The following is a 22,426-nucleotide window of genomic DNA, read 5'->3' on the forward strand; positions in this document are numbered from 1 at the left end:
CACCCCCATTATTAGTACGCATTGGTTTAGCTCGCCCTCTCGCGGACTTTTGATTGTACAATATGCGGAATCAACACTCGCTTCATGCATTAAACGCAGGAGCCGGTTAACAATGAAAGATGTCTAAAACACCAGGCTTTCACAAAAAGAATAGAAAGGCAAGAGTGATAGGGGAAACAAGATGAAGGAAAGCAACTGCTGTTGATTTCTTGCAAGAAAGGTGAGCCCAAATGTCAAAATTACAGCCTAGGCCTACACAGTAGGCTAACTGGTTATCCCAATCCCATTCCCATTCCGTGTGGCCACTGTGATAGCCGAAGTCAAATACAAAAATACCGGTAATCTCATTTTGTTGGCTATAATTGTGATATAGAACCCATATTTGTCTTTGTATATATTCATATATTATATATATATAATGTATATATATTCATAACAACAAGTGTCCCAAAAGACCAACATGTTGGTTCAAATATCCAAATGATAGCAAAGCTTATTTGTGAAATGAATCCCCCTCAATCTCTGAAAACGTCACGAATGTGAACAACACGAATGTCGCAGCAGATGCAAATGGTGTGAACTTGGGAGAAGGTAAGCCTATTTTAGCTAATATCCTAGTCTCCAGGAAAAGCAGTTTCTCAACCGGGTGCAATGCTGGCCGCCCTGGTCATCAAGTTTACAGATTGATTCCGTCCTCGTAACGATATGAATATTATCGACGTCATGTTCATCAGTTGCCAATGTCAAGGTGGCGGCGCGAACAGCTGTCAGTCATGAACTGTCATTTTGCTTTTATTTCCCTGGTCATCTGACAACGCCCCGCCCGTTATAGCTGATGTGTGTTAAATGAATGACGAGATTTTGACGGGGCGCACCCGTCTGCGCTTTGAATGCTGCTGATGCCATTCGAATCTGCGCAAAGCGCAAGAGACGAGCCTGCTGCTGCCTAGCACGAGAAAAGACAGGCAGAGGAGGCTACCTACCTCCGTAGGCTACTGAGCAGGTAGCCTCTCTGCATTGAGAGCTCGTGAAAATTACAGAAATAGTTAGCCTACTGGCCAATTTAAATCTGAAACTATATGCAGAGTAGCCTAATTATAATGATTTCAAAGAAATGACGAGATTCGGGGTGCCCTGACTTTATAAGGTTGAGAATAACGACATCAAATCCAAAGAGCGATACTTTTGTTCTATTTACTCTGCTTTACAGCAGGTTTTAAGCGACATTTCAAAGTCAGCTTCTGCCAGTAAATCGCTGCTGATTCTCTGTTCCTTGCTCTCCCAAACCCCAACTAACCGGGCAAACGTGACGTGCGTGCAGGCCAGTGCAAGTGAACGAATGTGTGCGCGAGCGCATGTGTTTCTGTTCAGCGATGCACATTGAAGAAAGTTCAGTTCAACATATCAATGTCTGTGTCCGTAGTGCACGAAATATTAGGATAAAATCATTGTGAAGAGAGATTTACCAGTCCCTCTCCTCCCCCCCACATCATAGTGATGGAGTGATTAAAAGTCATCATATGATGGCCTACTTCTCATAAGGTAATGTGAAAGATTAGGACTAGTTTATAATTTTATTATGTCTGTTCTGTCATATTGAAGATGAGAATGATTCAAGTGAAGGAGAGGAAAGCATAGAGGGGTATCCTGAGGAAGGCATGAAGGATGACGATATCAGGAGGTAGGCGCGCGTGGGGGGTTGTGTGTGTGTTTCAGGGGGGCCCATGAAAGAGGTTGTTCCTAGGGCCCCAAATTTGGTGCTACGCCCCTGTATGGGTTACAGCTTTGTATCCTCATTCTCATACTCATGATCATCATTGTCCTTTTCATGCTGCCCTACTATTGCTACCAAAGTAGCAACAGTACTATTTGGGTCCAGTAATTTAACAAGGGGGATATTGACACCTCTGTCCTGGAATATTACATTTTGCAGAGTCATGGCTAACATGGAGTCAATGCCAAGAGTGGAAAGAGAAGTCTCCTCATTGAGTTGATCATCGTCATCAACTATCGTTTCACTAAGCACAGACTTAATGTACTCAGTCGGTGAAGAAACCGAAGGTTTGAGTTCACAGTCATGACACAACATTTTGTCTCTGCGGAAAACATCCTCAACTATTGTCAACATTCGCATAGCAAGCGAATTGTTCTGAGAGAGGACGTTGTACCTCATATTTTTGAAGTTGAATTTGCAAACCACCTGTTGTGGTTTATTTATCACAAGACATTGCTCCAGGCTCTCGTGAATTTCACTGACATCCAAAAGCATCAACCCCATCCTATCCAGAAATTTATGAAAATGCTCCTTGTTCAGTAGAAGGCCAGTATTCAAGGCTCCCCAAATGATGGATTGACCTGGAAGTCCAAGGTTTCTGCGATACTCACAGAATGTGTCCATAAATGCGTTTGCCGCAGCATAGTTCGTCTGAGAGGCATTTCCAAGAAATGAGGAGATGGAGGAGTAACAGACAAAGTAATCCAGAACACAGTGCCTTGTGGCGTGGTGCAGATTTAAAACGCCAGTTACTTTTGGTTTCATGACTTTTTCATACAGAGACTTGTTAAGGCTTTCAATGAAACCATCATGAAGCACAACTGCACTGTGGAAAACTCCTCTGATTTCACAGGCAGGGAAAATCTGACCAATCTCTTCAATGGCCATTTCAACACTTGCCAAGTTGGAGACATCACACTGAAGGCTGGTAATGTCAACTGTATTTTCCTTGTGGATATTATTGATATCCTCCAAGACTGCAGAGTCTGGTCTTCGTCTTGATAAAATGATAATATGCCCACCACCTTTCTGGGCAATGAATCTCACTGTTTCAAACCCAAGCCCTGAGAGTCCACCAGCTACAATGTACACTCCATTCTTTTGGAACAGTCTCTTAGGCTGGGGTAGCAAAAGGATATCAGACAAGACAACCTTCTTCTGAACTGCCACCAATCGCAATGCCTCACAATTGAAGTAAGATTCAGATCCCTCAATAGAAAGGTCTATGTTACCAGAGCTTGCCCTTTGAAATATGCTCGTTTTTAAATCCAGTGACGTATTGTTCAACTGCATTAACTTAAGCCACCGACAGAAGTGGGGCTTTTGTGTGAACAGATTTCCCTTGTGCATAATGCTAGATATGCAGATTAAATGGATTTGTGCATTTCCGCTTCTGCAAACTCTGTGTGTGTCTAAGATATTTGTGTGGTTGTCACAAATAATTAGGACCACTGAAATAGAGTCGATTTTCATCACTTCTTCCATATTAGATTCTTGCAATGGAGGAAGAAAAATGGCCACACTGACTTTGTCAAAACCACAACTGGCATTGGGTCCAACTGTGACATGCCACCCTGTCCTTCTTGCCACGAGGGTCAAGATACTTACAAGGTTAGCGTCAGGAAAAGCCGTAAGAATTCCCAAAGTGCTGCAATGTTTTGTTTTTGGTGGTGCATGACGCAAGACGTCCCATGTAACAAGAAATTGTGACACGCATGGAGCTTTTTTGAATATCGGGAATTCCTTTGTTTTGTAGCAAACATCTGCTGGAATGACAACGGTGGAAGTGGCAGTCGTGGGATAGCAGGCTGCAATGTGGTCTCCCACTTTCAGTGTCTGAACAGCCTTTCCCACAGATTTCACTGTGCCATTGAAATCAAGAGCCAGGAGCTTGTGGTTTTGAGATGTGTGTTTATTCCAGTATATTGTTTGGCCAAAATTGAGGTCAGAGGCACTGACTGGGAAATAGTCTGTTGAGTGCACACATATTTCACAGAGGTCAACTTCAACACTGTGGTCATCCATTCGACCAGTTTTTTTCTCAGACATAATAGCTGATAGTCTGGTCATCTTGAATGGGTCAGCCGTCTGCAGAGTGAAATACTCTGCCAGTGAACAGTGGGCATTTCTGTCTTCATCAACCAAGGCTGGCACTTTGGTACGAGTTATTTGTGGCTGGTGAATTTGCCCATCTTTTAACAACAGTTCTGCAAATTTGTTGCAGGGATACAGGGTCAAGACCTTGCTTAAGGCTTCAATGTCTTTGACTGAGATAGAGTCAATATCAATCAGCTGAAATGACATGTCTGAAATCTCTGCTGCACATGCTCTCGTCATCCCAGGGAGCGCAAACCCAGGACTTATGTGCTGTATTCTGTCTCCACTTGACTGATAGGTGACCACTCTGATGGAGTGTGGGAAATGACACTCCTTCAGATAGGAAACAATCTGGCGGAGCATCTCACAGCAACTAGTTACACTCTCTAGAATGTCATCAGTTTTGCTGTTGGTTACATCATTATGACCCCACATGTACAAAACATCTGTAAAAGTTTTTCCCACATCGGAAATGTTCAGCTGTGAGAGTAATGCAGGAACTCCATGGCTCAGCAATACTTTCGCTCTGTTTAAGGGGACGAACCTTGATTCTGGGCTCAAGTGCTTTTTAAGCGCATCTGACATTCCTGACTGATCAGCAAAAACTAATGCTTTGGGGAATTCATGGTCTTCATTGATATGGCTTATTGCATTGAAGGTGTTGTGAAAGAAGAATTCCTCCACAACTCGAGAACTGCTCCCCACAAACCTGACCATTACATTCTTCAACTCCACCAGGATGGTGCCCTCTTTGTCAGTGAAACATTCACAGACTTCGATATCATCTGCTCCCACTGCCACTGCTCTCAAATATACCACCATCTCACTCTGCAGAGGCTCCATGACAGTCAGTGAGCCTATTCTTGCAGGAAAACCGGGACGGGCTCGACATTGATGAGCACTTGTTACAGACAGGAGCTGCATTAGATAGTCTAAAACAACAGGATGAATGAAGTAATCGTGCAGTTGGGGAAGCAGTTCATTAGGTACAGTTACAACAGAATAGGCCTCCCTGAGTTCCTCTCCATAGAACACATCCCCTTTGTTCTGGAATACATTGCCATACTCAAATCCACCAAGGTAGAGTCTCTTGTAGAACTCTTTAGCACTTACAACTGACTGACATCTCTGGCATACACTGTCCAGCGCAATTCTCCTTTCCTCAATTAACTTTTTTGGTCTGGCCTCTACAGTTCCAGTGGCATATGTAGCTGAGTTTGAGAATATTTCGAAACTGTTGCTGTTTCCTGCTGTTTCAAATTTTGCTTTCATTTGAGGGGAATTCGGGCTGAAAACAAAGGGATTTTGAAAGATTATGGTAATCTGTAGAGTGTTCAATGGAACCTTGGGTTGGGAATATTCCATGGATACAGCAAGAGCGATCTCTACATAAAGGGCCCCGGGAATTATGGCAATGCCATTGTTTTTGTGTTCGTTTAGATAAAACAGAGAGTCTGATGTGAGGTCACAAGAGACAACGTTACTTTCTGTCCTGGATTTTGATATCACAGGATGACTGCTAGTGCAATTGTATCCTGACTCAAATATCACATCATGTTTAATGTTGTCAAACTGATATTGTGGAAAGGATGTTGGTGGTGCTCTAAAACCCTGGTAAAACTGGTTCCAGTCTACATAACATCCCATCTCAAATAATTTACCTACTGTGGAGAGCATAGCCTCATAATCTCTTTTTGGCTGCACTGAAGAGAGAACTGTAATGTCATTGCCTAAAGTCTCAGTGATGTTCCTCTGCAAAGCTCGTCTTGGACTTATCTCTAGAAATATCACATTCTGTCCTTTGGCTGCTGCCCTCACAGCCTTTTCAAATGATACAGGCTGTCGGATGTTTTGCGCCCAGTATTTGCCGTTGACAAAATCTCCATGGGCCACGACATTCCCTGTCACTGTTGAGATAATCTCAGTTTCAATTGTATTTTCCTGCAAAATCCCTATCTGTTCCTCGATCTCTGTCAAAATGGGGTCCATCATGTGACTATGGTAAGCCGCAGGAACATCCAAAATGCGAAGAAAAATGTTTTCGAATTTGTCACTGCTACATAATATCTGGTGTAAGTTGTCAATGGCCTCTGCATCTCCTGATACTGTACAAGACTGTGGACTGTTGATTGCTGCAAGGGAAATCTTTCCTGAGTAAGAGGACAAGATTTCCAAGACCTCTGTCACAGCAACATTACTGACAACAAGCATTTTCCCCCCAGTGACCTTGCTTTGTAAATTACTGCGGTGGTGGATAACCTTGACAGCGTCCTCTAGGGACAAAAGACCAGAGCAATGAGCAGCGGCAACCTCTCCAACAGAATGCCCAAGAATGGCATCGGGCCTGACACCCCAGTGCTTCAGAACGGCTGCTGTAGCAACTTGGATAGCAAAGAGAATTGGCTGAATAATGTCAGGCTTAGAGAAATCGCCATTGTCATTTGTATCAAGCTGTAATTGCTCTATAAATTTGAGACTTCTGTAATTCTGGAAGACGTTCTCAACCTCCTTCACTTTCTGATAGAATACAGGCTCCTCCAGCAGGAGCTGCTTGCACATACCTCTATATGTCACACCATTACCACAGAACACAAACACTAACTTGGGGTCTGCTGTTGATGGGTCAACCTTTTTCTCAACAGCAGATACAAGCTGATTGGTTAAATCTGTCAGAGAGGTGGAGAGGAAGGCCTTTCTGTATCTGTGTTTGAAATGTGTTCTCCTGCATGCTGCTGTGTATGCTACAGTTGCTATATCTGTCGTCATATGTTTCTTAAGTTCTTCTGCAGTGTGTTTAATGGTCATTGCAAGTGTTTTTTCAGAGGCAGTGGAAAGTACAAAAACATGATGACTTCGGCTGAATGAAATCTTTCCGAATTTTGAATGTTTAATCTGCTGAACAATTGCATGGGCATTAGTCCCACCAAAACCAAAATTATTAATTCCAGCCACTCTGCCCATCAGAGGGCAACTCTGCCATTTCTCTACCTTAGTGGGAACTCTCAGATTCAAAACATTGATATCAATGCTAGCACTCTCGTCTGAGTAAAACACTGATGGTACAATAGTTTCATGTTTCATCATGAGAAGAACCTTAATCAGGCCTGCTACCCCTGCAGCTGATTCAGTGTGTCCTATATTACCTTTCACAGAGCCAATAACGAGAGGCTCTGACCTTGGACTTCTGGCTTTGGCAATGACATTTGAAATACTGCTAGCCTCTATTGGGTCACCTACTGGTGTTCCAGTCCCGTGAGCCTCTATGTACTGAACACTGGCCAGGTCGTCTTCAGTAGAGTAGATTCTGCTCAGCAGCTCCTCCTGCTGGACCATGGATGGCTTCGTTATTGGAGTAACACTACGGCCATCTTGGTTGACAGCGGTCTTCCGGACCACACCCCATATGTGATCAGAGTCTTGAAGAGCCTGAAACCGAATTAAGTGTCAAAAAATGAGAATGAATTCTCTAATTAACACTAGAACTACCACGGAGGGGTCAATTGACCTTTTTACCTAAAAGCCCCACAAGAGGGTCATTCGACCCTTTGGACCCCCTGCGGACACTCCTTTTGTTGTGGAAATGTTCAGTTCAGTTCAGTTATGGTTTATTTGAGTAGGGACAAATACACATCATGTAGGCTGTACAACAGCCTAACAGATATCATAGCATTTGTAGCCATAGGCTAATTTCCAATGCCCGTCCCTAGAAGGGCTTTTAAAGTAAAATATAAAAAACTGTTTTAATGTTGTTTTAAAATACAGCCTATCCATTCATCCAAGCATTCATTCAATCTAAGAAGACAGGCAATATACATACACATACCTAATCCTATATTAATGTACAGTCACTCGCTCATTCATCCACTAATTAATCAATTTGATAAAACATGTACAATAGCACCCCCCCTTTCACACATAGTCAACTGCCACCCACCTCCCTCCATCACCACACACATACACACACACACACACACACACAACACTCTGAAGTGCCCCCCCCCCCCCACCCACACACACACACACACACACAGACGCACACACACACATTCTAGAAACACACACATAGAATCACACATGATTACATATCTGGTTGTTTTTTAGAAATTCCTTCATCTGACATCTGAACGACCTATGACTGTGATTGGCCTTGAATTCTGGGGGCAAACTATTCCATAAATTAAGACCTTTAATTAATAATTCTACAGTTCACTGCTACAGCCCCCCTGGTAGACCTCCCAACTGCCTGTATAGGTTGGGTTAAGTCACAGAGCACTTGAGGGGCTTGACCATGCAGGCATTTATATATCAGGTGATATTTGACAAAGCAATATAATTATCAAAGCTCATCATGTTCAGATCCCGCTGAACATCGCAGTGATGAGCTCTAATTGGCCTTTTAGCTAGAATTTTTAAAGCACGATTGTACAGTCTCTCCAGTGGTCTTGTTGCTGTGAGACCTGCTGTGACCATGCAGTTATACAGTAGCCAAGGTGAGAGAGAATCATTGAATGCAGATATATATTTGCTGCTTCAAATGATAAACAATCTCTAATTAGTCTAAAAGTGCATAAGTTCAGTCTAACTGTTTTGCTGATCTTCTGTATATGTTTATCAATGTGGCTGTTAGCAGCTCACAGCTGTCACTTGAGACACAGAGTGTGTGTGTGTGGATCATTTCCAATGCCTGTTGAGTGCTGTATCTCTGCATCTTCGTTCCTTGGAGAGGAGCTTCTTTCACCACAAAATTCTTGAGGGTAGTGATGAAGTGAAGCAGTAGTCCACATGCACTGGTATTTATCCATCTAACTATTGCCAGGTTGCATTCACACGAGTCGTTATAGTCACATGGCATGGGAGATTCACACGTTACAGTATTTCTCGATTGGTTTGGCTAATTTCTCGAAACTGAGATGACATTCTCAAAACAACACGGACAAATCCCCAAACCAACTTGCAATTTCCCAAAACAGAATGGCATTTTTCATTGCTTTCATCAGATATCAAATGCTTTGTACATGTCTCAAATGTTTAGTACATCTCTCCAGATGGATATGTACAAATACCCTTCAGTTGACACATTCAGCATACATTTAGCACATTTTCCAAATAAATTGACCTTGCTTATCTAAACGAATTAGACAATTCTCAGTCTAATGGTTGCCCTCTCCAAAACACGTCAGCACTCCCAAAACAGTCAAGGACATCATATTTTAAGAATTTCATTACATAGTAAATTCATGACAGTGTTCAACAGGTCAGATGGTATTGTAACTTAACTAGTTAGTAGAAAATAATTTTACAACCGTGTATACTACAGTTTCCTCTGTTATTTGGCTAATTTCATGACATTTTTTCAAACGACATTCTGTTTTGAACAATTGCTAGTTACTTTGGCATTTGTCCATGTTATTTTGAGAATGTTGTCTCTGTTTTGAGAAATGAGCCAAACCCATGAGAAACCTGTGATATATGGGCATTACTTTCTGTATATGAATTTACAGTAAAGAAAGTTACTGATAAATGTCCTTGGTAAATTATCTGTGTTGTCAAACTTCAATGGTTTCACTCACTTTTTCATTTTTATACATAGGCCTAGTCGAAATCTGTTAGCTGAATGTAGATAAAACACCTAACCATTTTGACTGGCAGTGCTTACACAATGGCAAAGGGACAATGTATTTTGGAGGTACTGATGATATATGTGGGGAAGAAATTTAGTTTTGACACATGGGTAAACTGTTTTTGGGGTGATATGTGCGAGTGATGAGGATCCATGTAGTTATGCTGAACCATCCAGTTTATTTTGACAGAAGGACTAAATGAATGCAAATGAGCTAAAACAGTTGAGAAGGATCTATGCCATTTTGATCGTACTGACTATTTATATGTGAGACGGTTTAGTGCTGATGCAAGAATGAGGTGTTTTGGGAGGTATATGACATTTTGCTAGTTATCTGAACTGTTGTGCAGAAGTGTAAGAATGTTTGGCCAAATGACCCAATGGTTATAGGAATGTCATCTCAGTTTCAAGAAATGAGCCAAACCAATGGAGAAAAACTGTAATTCAACCATTATCTGGTTGCAGTCATATGATTCGTCATGATCACATGGGACATTCACACGTTCATTGATGACTTGTATGAAGAAAATGTGCTGACGTTTTCAGGACAACCATTACACTGAGAATCAACCAATTGGGATAGATCAGCAAGGTACATTCATTTGAAAATTCTACTAAATGTAAGCTGATTGTGTTAACTGTAGGATACTTGTACATAGCCATTTGCAAGGATGTACTAAATGTTTGAGACATGTACAAAAGCATTTGAAATTTGATGAAAGCAATGATAAATGCCATTCTGTTGTGAGGAACTGCAAATTAGTTTTGGGATTTGTCCATGTTTTGAGAAAGACATCTCAGTTTCAAGAAATGAGCCAAACCAATGGAGAAAATCTGTAACACACTGTCCGCCAAACTGTGAAGTTGCTATTTACCTGTGGTGATTTTGGAGGCTGACAGCCCTTGGGAAGAAGCTGTCTGTCCCTGTTTGTCTTGGCTGTTAGCACTGTAAGGTGTGACCCAGTGCTTAATTTGTCAAGCGGGAGGTCCTGGAGCGCAGAGGATGGGTGGCTCCCCCCCGAGGGAGATCTGTGTTGTATTTCCATGAGGTTCCATCCAAGGTTCCGGAGCTCTCGTCTGAGGTTCCGGAGCTAGCTCCCCCTTGCTCCCCCTCAAATTAAGCACTGGTGTAACCCCCTCACCTCTCACCCCACACACGGCCCCTAACAGCCTCATTACCATAACAAAATGAGTGATTAGTGTATTAGGTAAAAGCCACCGGGTCAAATGACCCCTCTCTGGTACTTCTAGGTAGGCAGAAAAATCCTGGTAGTTCTAGTGTTAAGGCACTCCTAATTAATTTCTTTATTAATATGACAAGTCCTACACGGACATGTTAAAAACGAGGCCTTGTTTAATATGACAAGTCCTACATGGACATATTAAAAACAAGGCCTTGTTTTTAATATGTCCATGTAGGACTTGTCATATTAATAAAGACATTTTAATTTGGAGTGCCTTAGTCAGAGAATTCATTCAAATTTTTTGATCCTGGAAGTACTATACCTTGGACTAAAGAGCACCCAAACCCAAGAAGCCAACAAACAATCTGGATAAGAGCACGCCACAAACTGAACGGAATTAAGTGTGTCACATTCATTCAAAACCCAGCTTGTTTAATGCTGGCTGCATGTCTTATATTATAAATAACTTCCAAAGTTACCTTTCTCAGTGGTTTCAGCAGTACAACTCCACAGCCTTCTCCTCTGCCGTATCCATCTGCTTTGCTGGAGAAGGGTTTACTGGTGCCATCGGGTGAGATCATCTTGGCCTTGCTCAGAGCCACAAAAAGTTTTGGGTCAATGATGCAGTTCACCCCAGCACAAAGGGCCATCTCACAGTCACCTGCCACATCAATCACACCAATCAGTTTTAAAGCATGTTCATATATAGTAATAAAAAACAATAATAATAATAATAGCAGTACTTTTTGATGTTGTGAGTAATGGAACATCATGTAAAATAAAATATGATTGCTAAGAAAACAGACCTTGTTTAATGGCTTGGCAAGCAGAATGAAGAGCCACAAGAGATGAGGAACAGGCACAGTCGATGGATTGGGAGGGTCCTGTCAGGTTGAAGGTGTAGGAGATGCGATTTGCCACGATACTCGGAGCCATGCCCGTGCCAGTGCAGTGGTTAATCATGTTTGGATTGGCCCTTGCGTTGACCAGCTCATAGTCCCTGTTCATCAGACCTAAAGTGCAGTTAGTAGAGAAATTCAGAACAATGGTCCCAAGTGCGGAATGTGAAGTGGCAAGACTATTGTACTGCCATTTTCTACAGTGAGTGGTTCATGTGGCGCAGGGCAATTTATGAAAAGCATGTGCTAATATGTATATTTATATAGTCTACTAAACGACGGAAAATCTGGCGTTAGGATACTGAACCTATAGTATAGAGAATAGACAGTCATCCAGCCATAATGCCAGGTGTGTGCATAGGCCCATCCCTGTACATAACTTGTAGTTTGAAAAAATAAATAAAAGTGTTTGAAAGAATGCCTGTCCCAATCTGAGTGCAAGTATTATATAGTTATTCATCACTGTGGCTGAAGTCCATCATTTATTTTAAAATGATGCATCAATGAATGAATTCACACATGAGGAATTTTATGTCAATTCACATGATTCCCTAGAATCTCCCCAGGTGACCCTCTTCCATTTGCCTGGTATTGCACAGACAGGTACCTGTTGATGCCAACTGTAAGAATACCAAGTTATACCTACCCCTAACGGTTTTGGAAATGGAGCTCTCCAATCTTGGGCAACACAAGCCCAGGAATTGTATGCCTAATTTGCAAGTTTGGACAGCTTTAGTTTGAAAACAGATGCCGGCCTTGAAATGGCCATGCCCCCTTGTATGACCCTGTCCATCAGATACATTTGGATTTCAAAAGGTACCTGTCTGTGAAATGTCGGGAAAAAATGAAAAAATGAAGAGGGTCATCTGGGGAGAGTGTGTGAATGGAATGAACCCCCCCCCCACACACACACACACACACACACACACACCCCACCCCAATTGTACATCAGTGGTGCACCAGACCAATGATGCCATAAACTGATATTCATCTACACACATTTCCAAACACCTTAAGATTAAATGTCTCTAGGCTTCAGCAGACGTGTACTGTAGATCAATCAAAGACTGCATTACCTACGAACACTCCTGTCCTGGTGCCGCTGGCCTTCTCCATTGGTATCCCAGCATCCTCTAGTGCTCTGTAGGAAGACTGAAGCAGCAGCTTCTGCTGAGGGTCCATGAGGTCTGCCTCTGCAGCCGTAATCCCGAAAAACTTGTGGTCGAACTCATTAAAGCTACAATAAAAATTGAATGCATCTGTATATGTTTTTTTAAAGTTCCAAATGTAAAAAGGTACAACATATAAAAGACAGTTTGTTATGTAGTATATAGCGACACAAGCACGCGCACGCTCACACACACACGCACGCACGCACGCACGCATGCACGCGCACGCACACACACACACACACACACACACACACACACACACACACACACACACACACACACACACACACACACATTGTATATAGTGCATGCTCACATACAGTAGTACAGTTCATTCTGTTTATTTACATACTGTACTTGCACATACTGTACATAGAACCATATGAAGAGTTCAGATGCAAATCCCTCTAAAAGCCAAATCAGCAATTTTAAAATCATTTTCCCCAAGCAATCTCAATCAAAAGCCCACTAAAATGTTGTTATCAAATACATCAGGTCTAGACCAAACAAAACAATATGCGCTGAGTTTTACATTTGCTGAATTTATAGAAATTCGGCCTGTCTTTTGTAACCTCATCATTACCGATTATATAGCCTGTACTGTACTTACCCATCAATGAGAGCAGCTTTACAGGTTCGGGATTTCCCAGGTTTGTTTTCATCTCTGTCATACCAGTAGGAACAGTCGAACCTCTGCTTTGGAATATCCACAGCACAGTTCTTCCCGTTCTGCAGTACATCCCAGAAATTGTCCAATCCTTCCCCTACACATTCATTTGATACGATACATATTACATATTTGTGAAAAGAAGAGCATGATCTGAAACCACGACCCATGTACTGTACCTCAACAACGCTGTACCAATGCAAAAAGACTCACCTCCTGGAAAATTGCATCCAATGCCAACAATGGCGATCCCATCAGTGTCTTCACTCATTCTGGATTCAGTAATGGAGTTGAGTAAATTGACATTGGGCAGGAGCAAATGCCTGCTTGGAATGCGAAAAAGGCTTTCAGACAAATGTGTTGTTGGTTGTTCAAATGGTTGTTAAAACTGACACGTGCTTGCTCTAAATGTGAATACCGGTATGCATATGGCGATATTTTCACAAGCTGTTTCTTTTTATTGCACGTCGTTGGCAGCCTCCGTCTGCAACAATTTATCTAATCAAAGTTTATTTGTTTTCATATGAAACGTCACCACTTCAGTAAGAACCACCCTGAGAGCAACAAAATCAAAGACTGATAAGTGTACATAGATAGGAATGCACTGACCTTGTTCTCAGTGACACAGTGAACAAATAGATATTGTCTTTGAAAGAACAGAGGTGCATCTTCTCACCAGACTAGACAGGGCCTCCAAGCCTCAACAAAGTAAAGCAGTGTTAATTTAACACTTAGAGAGTATGCTAGCTATGCTAAATGCACTCTAGATGCTGTTAAATTGACTCCCTAAATGCTGAATTGCATGTTTTACAGTTTAGATGTGACTCTACAATCGACTCGTTTAAAAAAAAATGTTTTTCAGCAGGGATGTTCGTATATGAGCCTATACAGTGTGTGTGTGTGTGTGTGTGTGTGTGTGTGTGTGTGTGTGTGTGTGTGTGTGTGTGTGTGTGTGTGTGTGTGTGTGTGTATATATATACAGTATGCCCCAAAAATGTAGGCTATACTCCCTTTGTATGCTCCCCATTGTAGAGCAGGTGGCATTGTAAATTAGTTTTCAAAGTGAAATATAACTTTGTTATCGCCTGTAGTACAGGTACTCTATAGATGAAGCAAAATACCTTCAAATGAAATATACTGTATATATATATTTCTTCTCTGCCACCTTACCCCTGCTGCTTCTCTGATAAAATATAAGCAGCAGTGCAGTCTGCCATAAAATACTTTAATACTTTATTAAAATATGTAGGTCAAGGAGCTGATATCATGGGACACTCTAGGGTGAAGATGTGACATTTTTCTCAGGTAAATATTAACTACTACAAAATTTTACATGATAATGCAGTGAAATCTGCCCTTTTTGAGATAAAGTGCTACACTATGCTTGTGATCTAGACCATGTGCCAGGTTTTCAAATAGACACAAGGTGGCAGTGTGCTATATCATATGGCCTGCTACAGTACTCCATTGCATTGCTGTGTTGTGAATGCTTACATTCAAAATCCCAGTTATTTACAGTAAATGTCACTAATTATAATGTTTCAAAAGACTGCCATATGTTGATTGTTGCACGTATGACTGTTCTGAATGGCCTTTTCAGTATACTTTTCTGCACATGCCACATTGGTGAGGAACATAACGTTTTATCTTGAGACATTCTTGTCTTATCATGGACTTGAGACAGCAGTCTATGTAGAGCATGGATATAATGTGTGGACGTAGGGGTTTTTGTCATAGTTTTTCTTCTTTTTTTGTTTTCATTCCGTTGTGATAGTATCCTAGTATGAGGCTAGATCACATAAATATAGGCCTGGGTAGGCCTACTATATTTATAAATATATTACTATCAATTTATTAGCCTACTGTATATATAGATATATTACTTTTAAATGAATACCTCAAAGCTTACAAGCACATTTGATTCACTATCTCTTTCTGTTTCTACAGTAAGGTATGTACAGAGTCCTGAACTGTCTGCCATAATCTAATGCTACAGGCAACGTTCTAAGATGTCTTCATTTGTCCTTCACTACCGGAAAAGACACTCTGTCCGTCATTGCCAAGATAGATTCCAATAATTTTTTTTTTTAATTCACAGCAATACTCTTCTTCTTCTTCTTCTTCTTCTTCTTCTTCTTCTTCTTCTTCTTCTTCTTCTTCTTCTTCTTCTTCTTCTTCTTCTTCTTCTTCTTCTTCTTCTTCTTCTTCTTGTCATTGGTTTATGCATTGGTTTTTATTAGATATTATTGTTTTCTTGTGTGTGTGTGTGTGTGTGTGTGTGTGTGTGTGTGTGTGTGTGTGTGTGTGTGTGTGTGTGTGTGTGTGTGTGTGTGTGTGTGTGTGTGTGTGTGTGTGTGTGTGTGTTTTTTAAGAAACTGCATACGTCAATATTCAGGCATTTTCAAAAATGTAGATGCCATTGTGCCTCTCAGTTAATAGTGGTAAGGTCACTGCTTTGTTGTTTGAATTTGTTCAGGAAAATCTGTTAACATTAAGTCAGTACACATTTTTTTTCAATGCTAAAGAAAGAGAATGATAGTCGCATTTACAAGGCTTGTGTAGTGTTTTGGAGAATAATTTGTTTAACAAAAAAGAAGGAGGCAGTCAGTTACCTGCATCATTATGTTGGTCATTTAAGTGTCTCTTTTACAATGAACATAAATATTTACTGAACGGTTTAGAGTGTGTGACAAAGATGACTTTACTTGATGATTTTTATTACCAGTATGATCCCTCAACTAGGCGCTGAATGGACAGATTTGACATCACAAGGACTGACTCTGAACCGAGGGACAGTATCCCCATAGAGAAAATGTATGAATGTAAAACAACAATGCAATGTATGTGGACACATTTCACAGAGTTTTGCATCATTTTACTACAACGTTTTAGCTTTTTTCTGTTCAACCTCTGACCCACTTAACTCTCCTGATAGATGATGTAAACTTTTTTCCCCAAAGTTAAAGCAACACTATGCCATTACATTAAGTTGATAAAACAGGATAAACAAGTCATTCATGATAACACATAAAGGTCTTTGTGATTGAATTCTTTGAAGGCCTACGCAAATCAGAGATGTTTAGAGAAGGAGATATGGAGAAGTACATCATTTGGAACAAATTGTTGCCAAGTTTGAGCTTGCTCATAAGGTCATTTTGACGTTCAATATTTGATTATCTTTTTTCTGTACACAGCATTCCACAGCAACTGACTGCATAATCATAATCAGTCAGCCATGTAAATAAAATAAAAACTTGGTAGGCCTATAGTAGGCAAATAGAAAAGAGTTGTACTATTCTGACAACTGAATTCAAAACACACAATTGCTTGTGATGCTATTCAACCAAACTCATTGATATTCTGTTATAATAGGCCTACCGTATGTTTTGCAAAAGTTCCCAATGTTGCCGATTTAGTGTAATGTGCAAATTACAACCAGCTGCTGAAAAATCAACTAAAGGTCAGGTCAGGCCTTGTAATTTTTCTTCATGCAAGTATTGCACTGCATTGCACACCAGCCAGGAGAAAGGTTAAGTTGTTGAGGTGAAAGGTGACCCTGACCTGTACCACAATGTGAGTGTTGTATTAGGTCAGGTACGTGTGATTTATTTCATTTTATCTTTTTTTTTTTAAAATGTTCTGTATGGTGATGATCAAAGAAAATTGCCATAATTGGGCAACCGGAAAAGAAAGGATGTGCATGTAATTTTAAAAAGATTTAAGTAAATAAATTAGCTGAAGTGTGTCTGCTCTGTGAATAATAGAATATCAGCAGAAATATCACCCACTGCAGGGCTGGTTTAAAGATCACCGCAGGTGATGCTGCAGGATATTTATATAGGTCACGGTCACGGTCACTAACAAAGTCCTTTATCAGTCTGTATCTTTATATCCCATCATATCCGATAATATCTGATAATATCTTATTGTGGTTGCCAATGTTTAATGAGATCAGTGAAGCAGACAGACATGCCGCTCTCAAAATCCAGACACTCTTTAATATGCCCATCATCCGTAATAACCACTGTTTTGACATTCAAGGTGTGAACATTATCAAGGTTGTCACTCTTTCATTCGTGTCCTAAAAAAAAACGTTCTTCTCGTAATGCAATAAAACACCAAAAGTAGACTATGTCTTTGAGGCTCCTTTGATGTGCTCAGTCCGCTCATCACAATGGCCCCAAAATCATTGACTGAGAGCGGTAAGTGGCAGTACAGTATGGCAGATAAGGATAATGCCAACAATACTACTACTGCTACACACTGCAGTCTTACAAAAAATACAAGATGTGTGCTGCTGGCATTTGCCAGGGCTGCAAAGGTCAACAGGGAGTTGAGCTCTAAAAAATATATAATGTAGAAGACTTAAGGTTATTGGTGTTCATTTCAAGGGGAGAATATGTTGACAAAAAATCCAGTGATAGTTCTGCAATTAATTTTTCCCTCAGAATTTAACTCTTTTCTCCAACAACATTATGGGATGAATACAAAATTTAATGTAACAACCACATCAACTTCACAATTTTGAAAAGGCTGAATCATTGAATTTAGAAGGAAAACAGCATTGTCAAGTATTGTTATTCATATGTGAGTCAGATACAGCAGTTACTGGAAAGGGCATTCTTGGGGTATAGTCCAGAGAGGCTTTGAGGTGCTGGTTATGTATGTGTGTGTTTTTGAATGTGGATATATTTCATCTGTATACAATGCATGTGGAACACCATTGTGACTTAGCGCCCTAAACAATACATTAAAAAAACTGATTTCAGAGAGGAGATTTCTAAAACTCAGTTCATGCAGTAACGAGAGGCCAAAATGGAGGCCAAAAATATCCATATACGTAGTTGTAAACAGTGCCTAAGTCTCACTGTTGTTTGTGGCGTTTCTGCTCTTAGGCAGATATAGCTTCCTGGCAGTCTGGTTGGTGTGGCTTTTGGGTGATGGGAGAGAATGCTGCATCAGTCTGGTTGGTGTGGCTTTGGGTGATGAGAGAGAGTGCTGCATCTGAAGGCCTGGTGGAGAATGAAGTTCTTGGCAGTGTTGCCAGATTGGGCGGTTACCAGCCCAATTGGGCTACTTGGGATGGCTGTCTGTGGGTAAAAATTGAAACATGTGGCCTTTTGGCGTTTTTTCCTGCCGTTTTATGCCCATAGAAATCAATGTAATTTGTTGAAATTGGGCGGAATTTAGCGCATTTTGGTGGTTTTTGAGAACTTTTTGGGCGGGATTTGATCAGACACATCTGGCAACACTGGTACTTGGTGCCTCTGGTGGTGCAATGGAGGCTTCCTTGAACTGTTTTATTGTTGGTTCTAATTTTGTCTTCAATAATTATAAGTGAAAATTATACAGTTCACGTCAACTACATGGTTCATAACTATGAATTGATTTTCCACTACCAAATGGCATTAGTGGGAAGCCTTAGAATTACTCTTTAACATCATAAACAGCATTCCACCACCTGCCACCTCCTGTTCTCAAATCTATTCAGTTCATCTGTGCATTCACTTTCAGTGACTGTTGCAGGTCTCATAGCATATACTTTAGACCAGTGTTTCTCAACAGGGGTGCCGCGGAAACGTGGCTGATAAATAAATGATGTAATATGATACATATTTGTCTAAATTGATAAGTTAATGCTATAGTGGAATCTTTCATCTGCCATTTACGCACAATAAAGTAAATATAGGTCGCCCCAGTCCGCTGCAACTTTGAATGTAGGTTGTGTGACGTCTCCAAATGTGTTACTTTTCTAAGCTTTTGTGGTATCGGATGCGATGCCATGTTACGGCTTGTTGGTTTGGGGTGCCTTGACATTTTTCATGAATTGAAAGGATGCCTCGCCTAAAAAAAGGTTGAGAAACACTGCTTTAGACATCAGTTTTAGAAAAGGAGGTGACACAATTGAAAAGTGATGGCTGTACTATTACACTTTAAAAATGTCATGAATTTTAGTTAACAACTAGGCCTACTTCTCAAGGATTTAAAGTTTTTCACTTTTTTTTCTCTTTGTGCAAACAAGTTACATTTGAGTATGTTATTACTGTTTACAAACAGAGGTGTTGCACAAAAAACAAGATACAAAAAAACCCTTGTGTAAACACACTTTATAACACTGTATCTTTAAGACTCATAAAATCAGATATGAGATGATTATCTAACCAGGCACACTTCCATCTCTGAACATCATTCCAGACACACTTTGTTATCATTTTTGTATAACCTTTTGTAGCACCATTGTAAACGTGTCACATGTGAAAATTGTCAAGATAGAACAAAATGTAGGCTGTGTGTGTCTTCAACAAACCTTCCCATCATTTCATAAAATATTGAATGCTTTAGGTCTCGTGTAACTTCTCGCAAGACCGTTAATCACTAACAGTGTTGTCCTGACCTCACATTGCACTCAGGATAATAATTTGGCACTCTTTACTCAAGACGAGGAAGACAACAGCAGACCAAAAACCCCAGTTGGAAAATAATTATTTCAGGAGACCTTAGAGGACTTGGGGGGTTGAGTGAATGTTGGTAAAAGGCTTGGAGACAGAAAAAAATAATGTACAATTAAACATGATTCATAGAAACAATGAATTCAGTGTTGCTGCAAAAGACGTATCTGTTTTTCTTCTAGCTGACATAAACATAAATTTGAAGGTTGAAGGTCTGCAAACTTAGCTTACTCTTTTTGGTCGTCTGTGCTTTCCCGTACATGTTTTTGATTTCCCAGGAAAACAAGTAGGCCTATATTTCCTTGAATCACAGAGTATGTAGGCTATGTTGCACTGATCTGAAAATCATTAATTGAGACCACTACAGTAGGTGGGAGTCTGTCTATACATATTTCCCTCCTCATTGCAAAGTAGGACATTGCCATCCGTCTATACACATTTTCCTTCTTCATTGCAAAGTAGGACATTGCCAGAAAACAAGACACTAAATCCTCAGTGTGCTTGCATGTGTCAAACTTTCTGAACAAGTAATGTGTGTGTGTAATAATATGGGATTGATTTGAGCTAAGCAAAGCATAATGCCAGGATCCAGAGTGTATTGTCATTTATTCCAATGGGATAAAAAATATCCTGTGAAGGTAGAGACTGAAAATGACCATATATGTATTCTGGCCGACTTTCTCTCAAAGCAGCCGTGGCTCTGTGGTTAGGGAGGTGGACTTAAGATCTGAGGGTTGCAGGTTCGCAGGTTCGAAGTGCAAGGTATCTAACCCCACTTTGCTCCAGGGTCTGTAACCAATACCCTGTAAATAATAAGTGTAAGTCACTTTGGATAAAATGCTACAGTAAATGTAATGTATCTTTATTTAAAGCTAGCACACTTCATGACCAATATCTATGTAGGCCCTATATAACAATTACACATTATTTCTGCTGATTTTATATGAACAATGAATGTCAATCTACACAAGGGCAGCACTTGCTAAACAAAGCACTTGCTGAAGTTCTCCATCAGCAAATTAGGTGTGTGTCAGTGTGTGTGTGTGTGTGTGTGTGTGTGTGTGTGTGTGTGTGTGTGTGTGTGTGTGTGTCAGTGTGTGTGTGTGTGTGTGTGTGTGTGTGTGTGTGTGTGTGTGTGTGTGTGTGTGTGTGTGTGTGTGTGTGTGTGTGAGAGAGAGAGAGAGAGAGAGAGAACGTGTGTGCCCGCGTGCATGTGTATGTGAGTGTGAAAAGCATAAAACATTCATTATAAATGTTCATTCACTTTATTGGTTTTGTCAATGTCCTTTGATTTGCAGTTGTATCACTTGCCATCACTTTCAGGTGGTGAAAGGTGAAGTGAGATGATAAAAGCTGGTTCCACACATTTATATGTAAGTACATGTAACAATTTCCCTGAATCACAATGAGACAATGTCAACTGATTATGCTTCTGAGAGACACCGACTTGTTAACTGAAAAATAGCTTAGCATAGCAATTCTGCTTCTGAAGGACACAGACTTGTTACTGGAGAAAAACATCTACGCTGACATAAAAAGTTTGCAGCTTATCTTAAAAGTCGCCTTGGTCCATGAAATAATGTTTGTTCCCAATGTGTGATTGAGGGCTCAATTCCCCCCACATTGTTTGATATGCTATATCTTCCCACACCTTTCTAAGTCGCTCTGTGCTTTCAGTATCTCACTCAAAAGCAAAACAAGGCTTGACATACTAGTTGACATCGGATCAGCGCTCATGATTTATTGTAGTAATAGACATTAATTGTTCAAGTATGAAGTATCAGAAAAGTAAAAGAATGAAGTAAAATGGAGTTGCACTGAAAACAGGCCTGGCCTAAGACCAAAAAATTGACCCAGGCGCATTTGTGCGGACCCCTTTAATTTGTGGGCCAGTCTCTAGGAAAATAAAAAAATAATCCAACAGCATCAGCCCCTGACGTCTGTTGGTCCACTGGCAAATGCCATGTAAAACAAGTCCTGATAATAAACCATTGTTAGGGACTCAAAGGCTCACAAGGAGCCAAAAGGTTTCTTCAAGATCTGACCACTTCAACCTGACTTGATTTAAGGTTTGAGTGAGAGTCCTGTCTGCAGGAGAATATTCTTTGTTGTTGCTGTTATTGTTAGAGACCTTCACTTACATTTACACACCTGATTTTCACTGTCTGACTTCGCCTTTTTCATTTCCCTCTTTAGTACGTTAATTCAGCCGGATCTCTCAAAATTCACTGGAATGGACACGAATCTTTGGGACACAAAATTCGAGTCAGTTTCACGGATTTTGCCAAAATTCTGTGCCCCTGGACATTGTTTTCTGTGATTGACGCACGGAATTGCTTTCTATATTCCCAAAGCACTGTGTTAAGTCTATCATTAGAAAATAGATACCAAATTATAATACTAAATAAACAAAAGAATGCTAGAGCAATTTAAGTTGTGTCCTGACCAAAACAATCCCTAACCTTAACCTGTCAGTACAGACATGTTTTTGAGAAATACCTTTTCCAGTTGGTCAAATTCATGTAATAAACGAAAAAATACCAGCTGTGCCCAGACCAAAACAA

At 40.5% G+C, this 22,426-nt stretch overlaps 1 protein-coding gene across 1 annotated transcript; it reads right to left on the bottom strand.

The window, feature by feature from the left end:
* Positions 1 to 1,777: 1,777 nt before the first annotated feature.
* Positions 1,778 to 13,684, bottom strand: LOC134455255 (phthioceranic/hydroxyphthioceranic acid synthase-like). The gene is made up of 6 exons (XM_063206277.1): positions 13,627 to 13,684; positions 13,357 to 13,510; positions 12,651 to 12,811; positions 11,482 to 11,688; positions 11,155 to 11,336; positions 1,778 to 7,297 (listed from the first exon to the last, which is right to left on the bottom strand). The coding sequence occupies exons 1-6, from the start codon at positions 13,682 to 13,684 to the stop codon at positions 1,778 to 1,780; spliced, it is 6,282 nt and encodes a 2,093-aa protein (XP_063062347.1).
* Positions 13,685 to 22,426: the final 8,742 nt, after the last annotated feature.

This window comes from Engraulis encrasicolus, chromosome 9, assembly GCF_034702125.1.
Source record: "Engraulis encrasicolus isolate BLACKSEA-1 chromosome 9, IST_EnEncr_1.0, whole genome shotgun sequence".
In the NCBI taxonomy this organism is placed as follows: Eukaryota; Metazoa; Chordata; class Actinopteri; order Clupeiformes; family Engraulidae; genus Engraulis; species Engraulis encrasicolus.

What these genes read in the sequence shown, in the direction of transcription:
- LOC134455255 (XM_063206277.1), bottom strand. Translation starts at nt 13,684, where the DNA reads ATGAGTGAAGACACTGATGGGATCGCCATTGTTGGCATTGGATGCAAT. An exon ending in TGGATGCAATTTTCCAGGAG is followed by an intron (nt 13,511 to 13,626) that starts GTGAGTCTTTTT and finishes ATGAATGTGTAG; the next exon opens with GGGAAGGATTGGACAATTTC. An exon ending in TTGCCAAGCCATTAAACAAG is followed by an intron (nt 11,337 to 11,481) that starts GTCTGTTTTCTT and finishes TTGATGTGGCAG; the next exon opens with GTGACTGTGAGATGGCCCTT.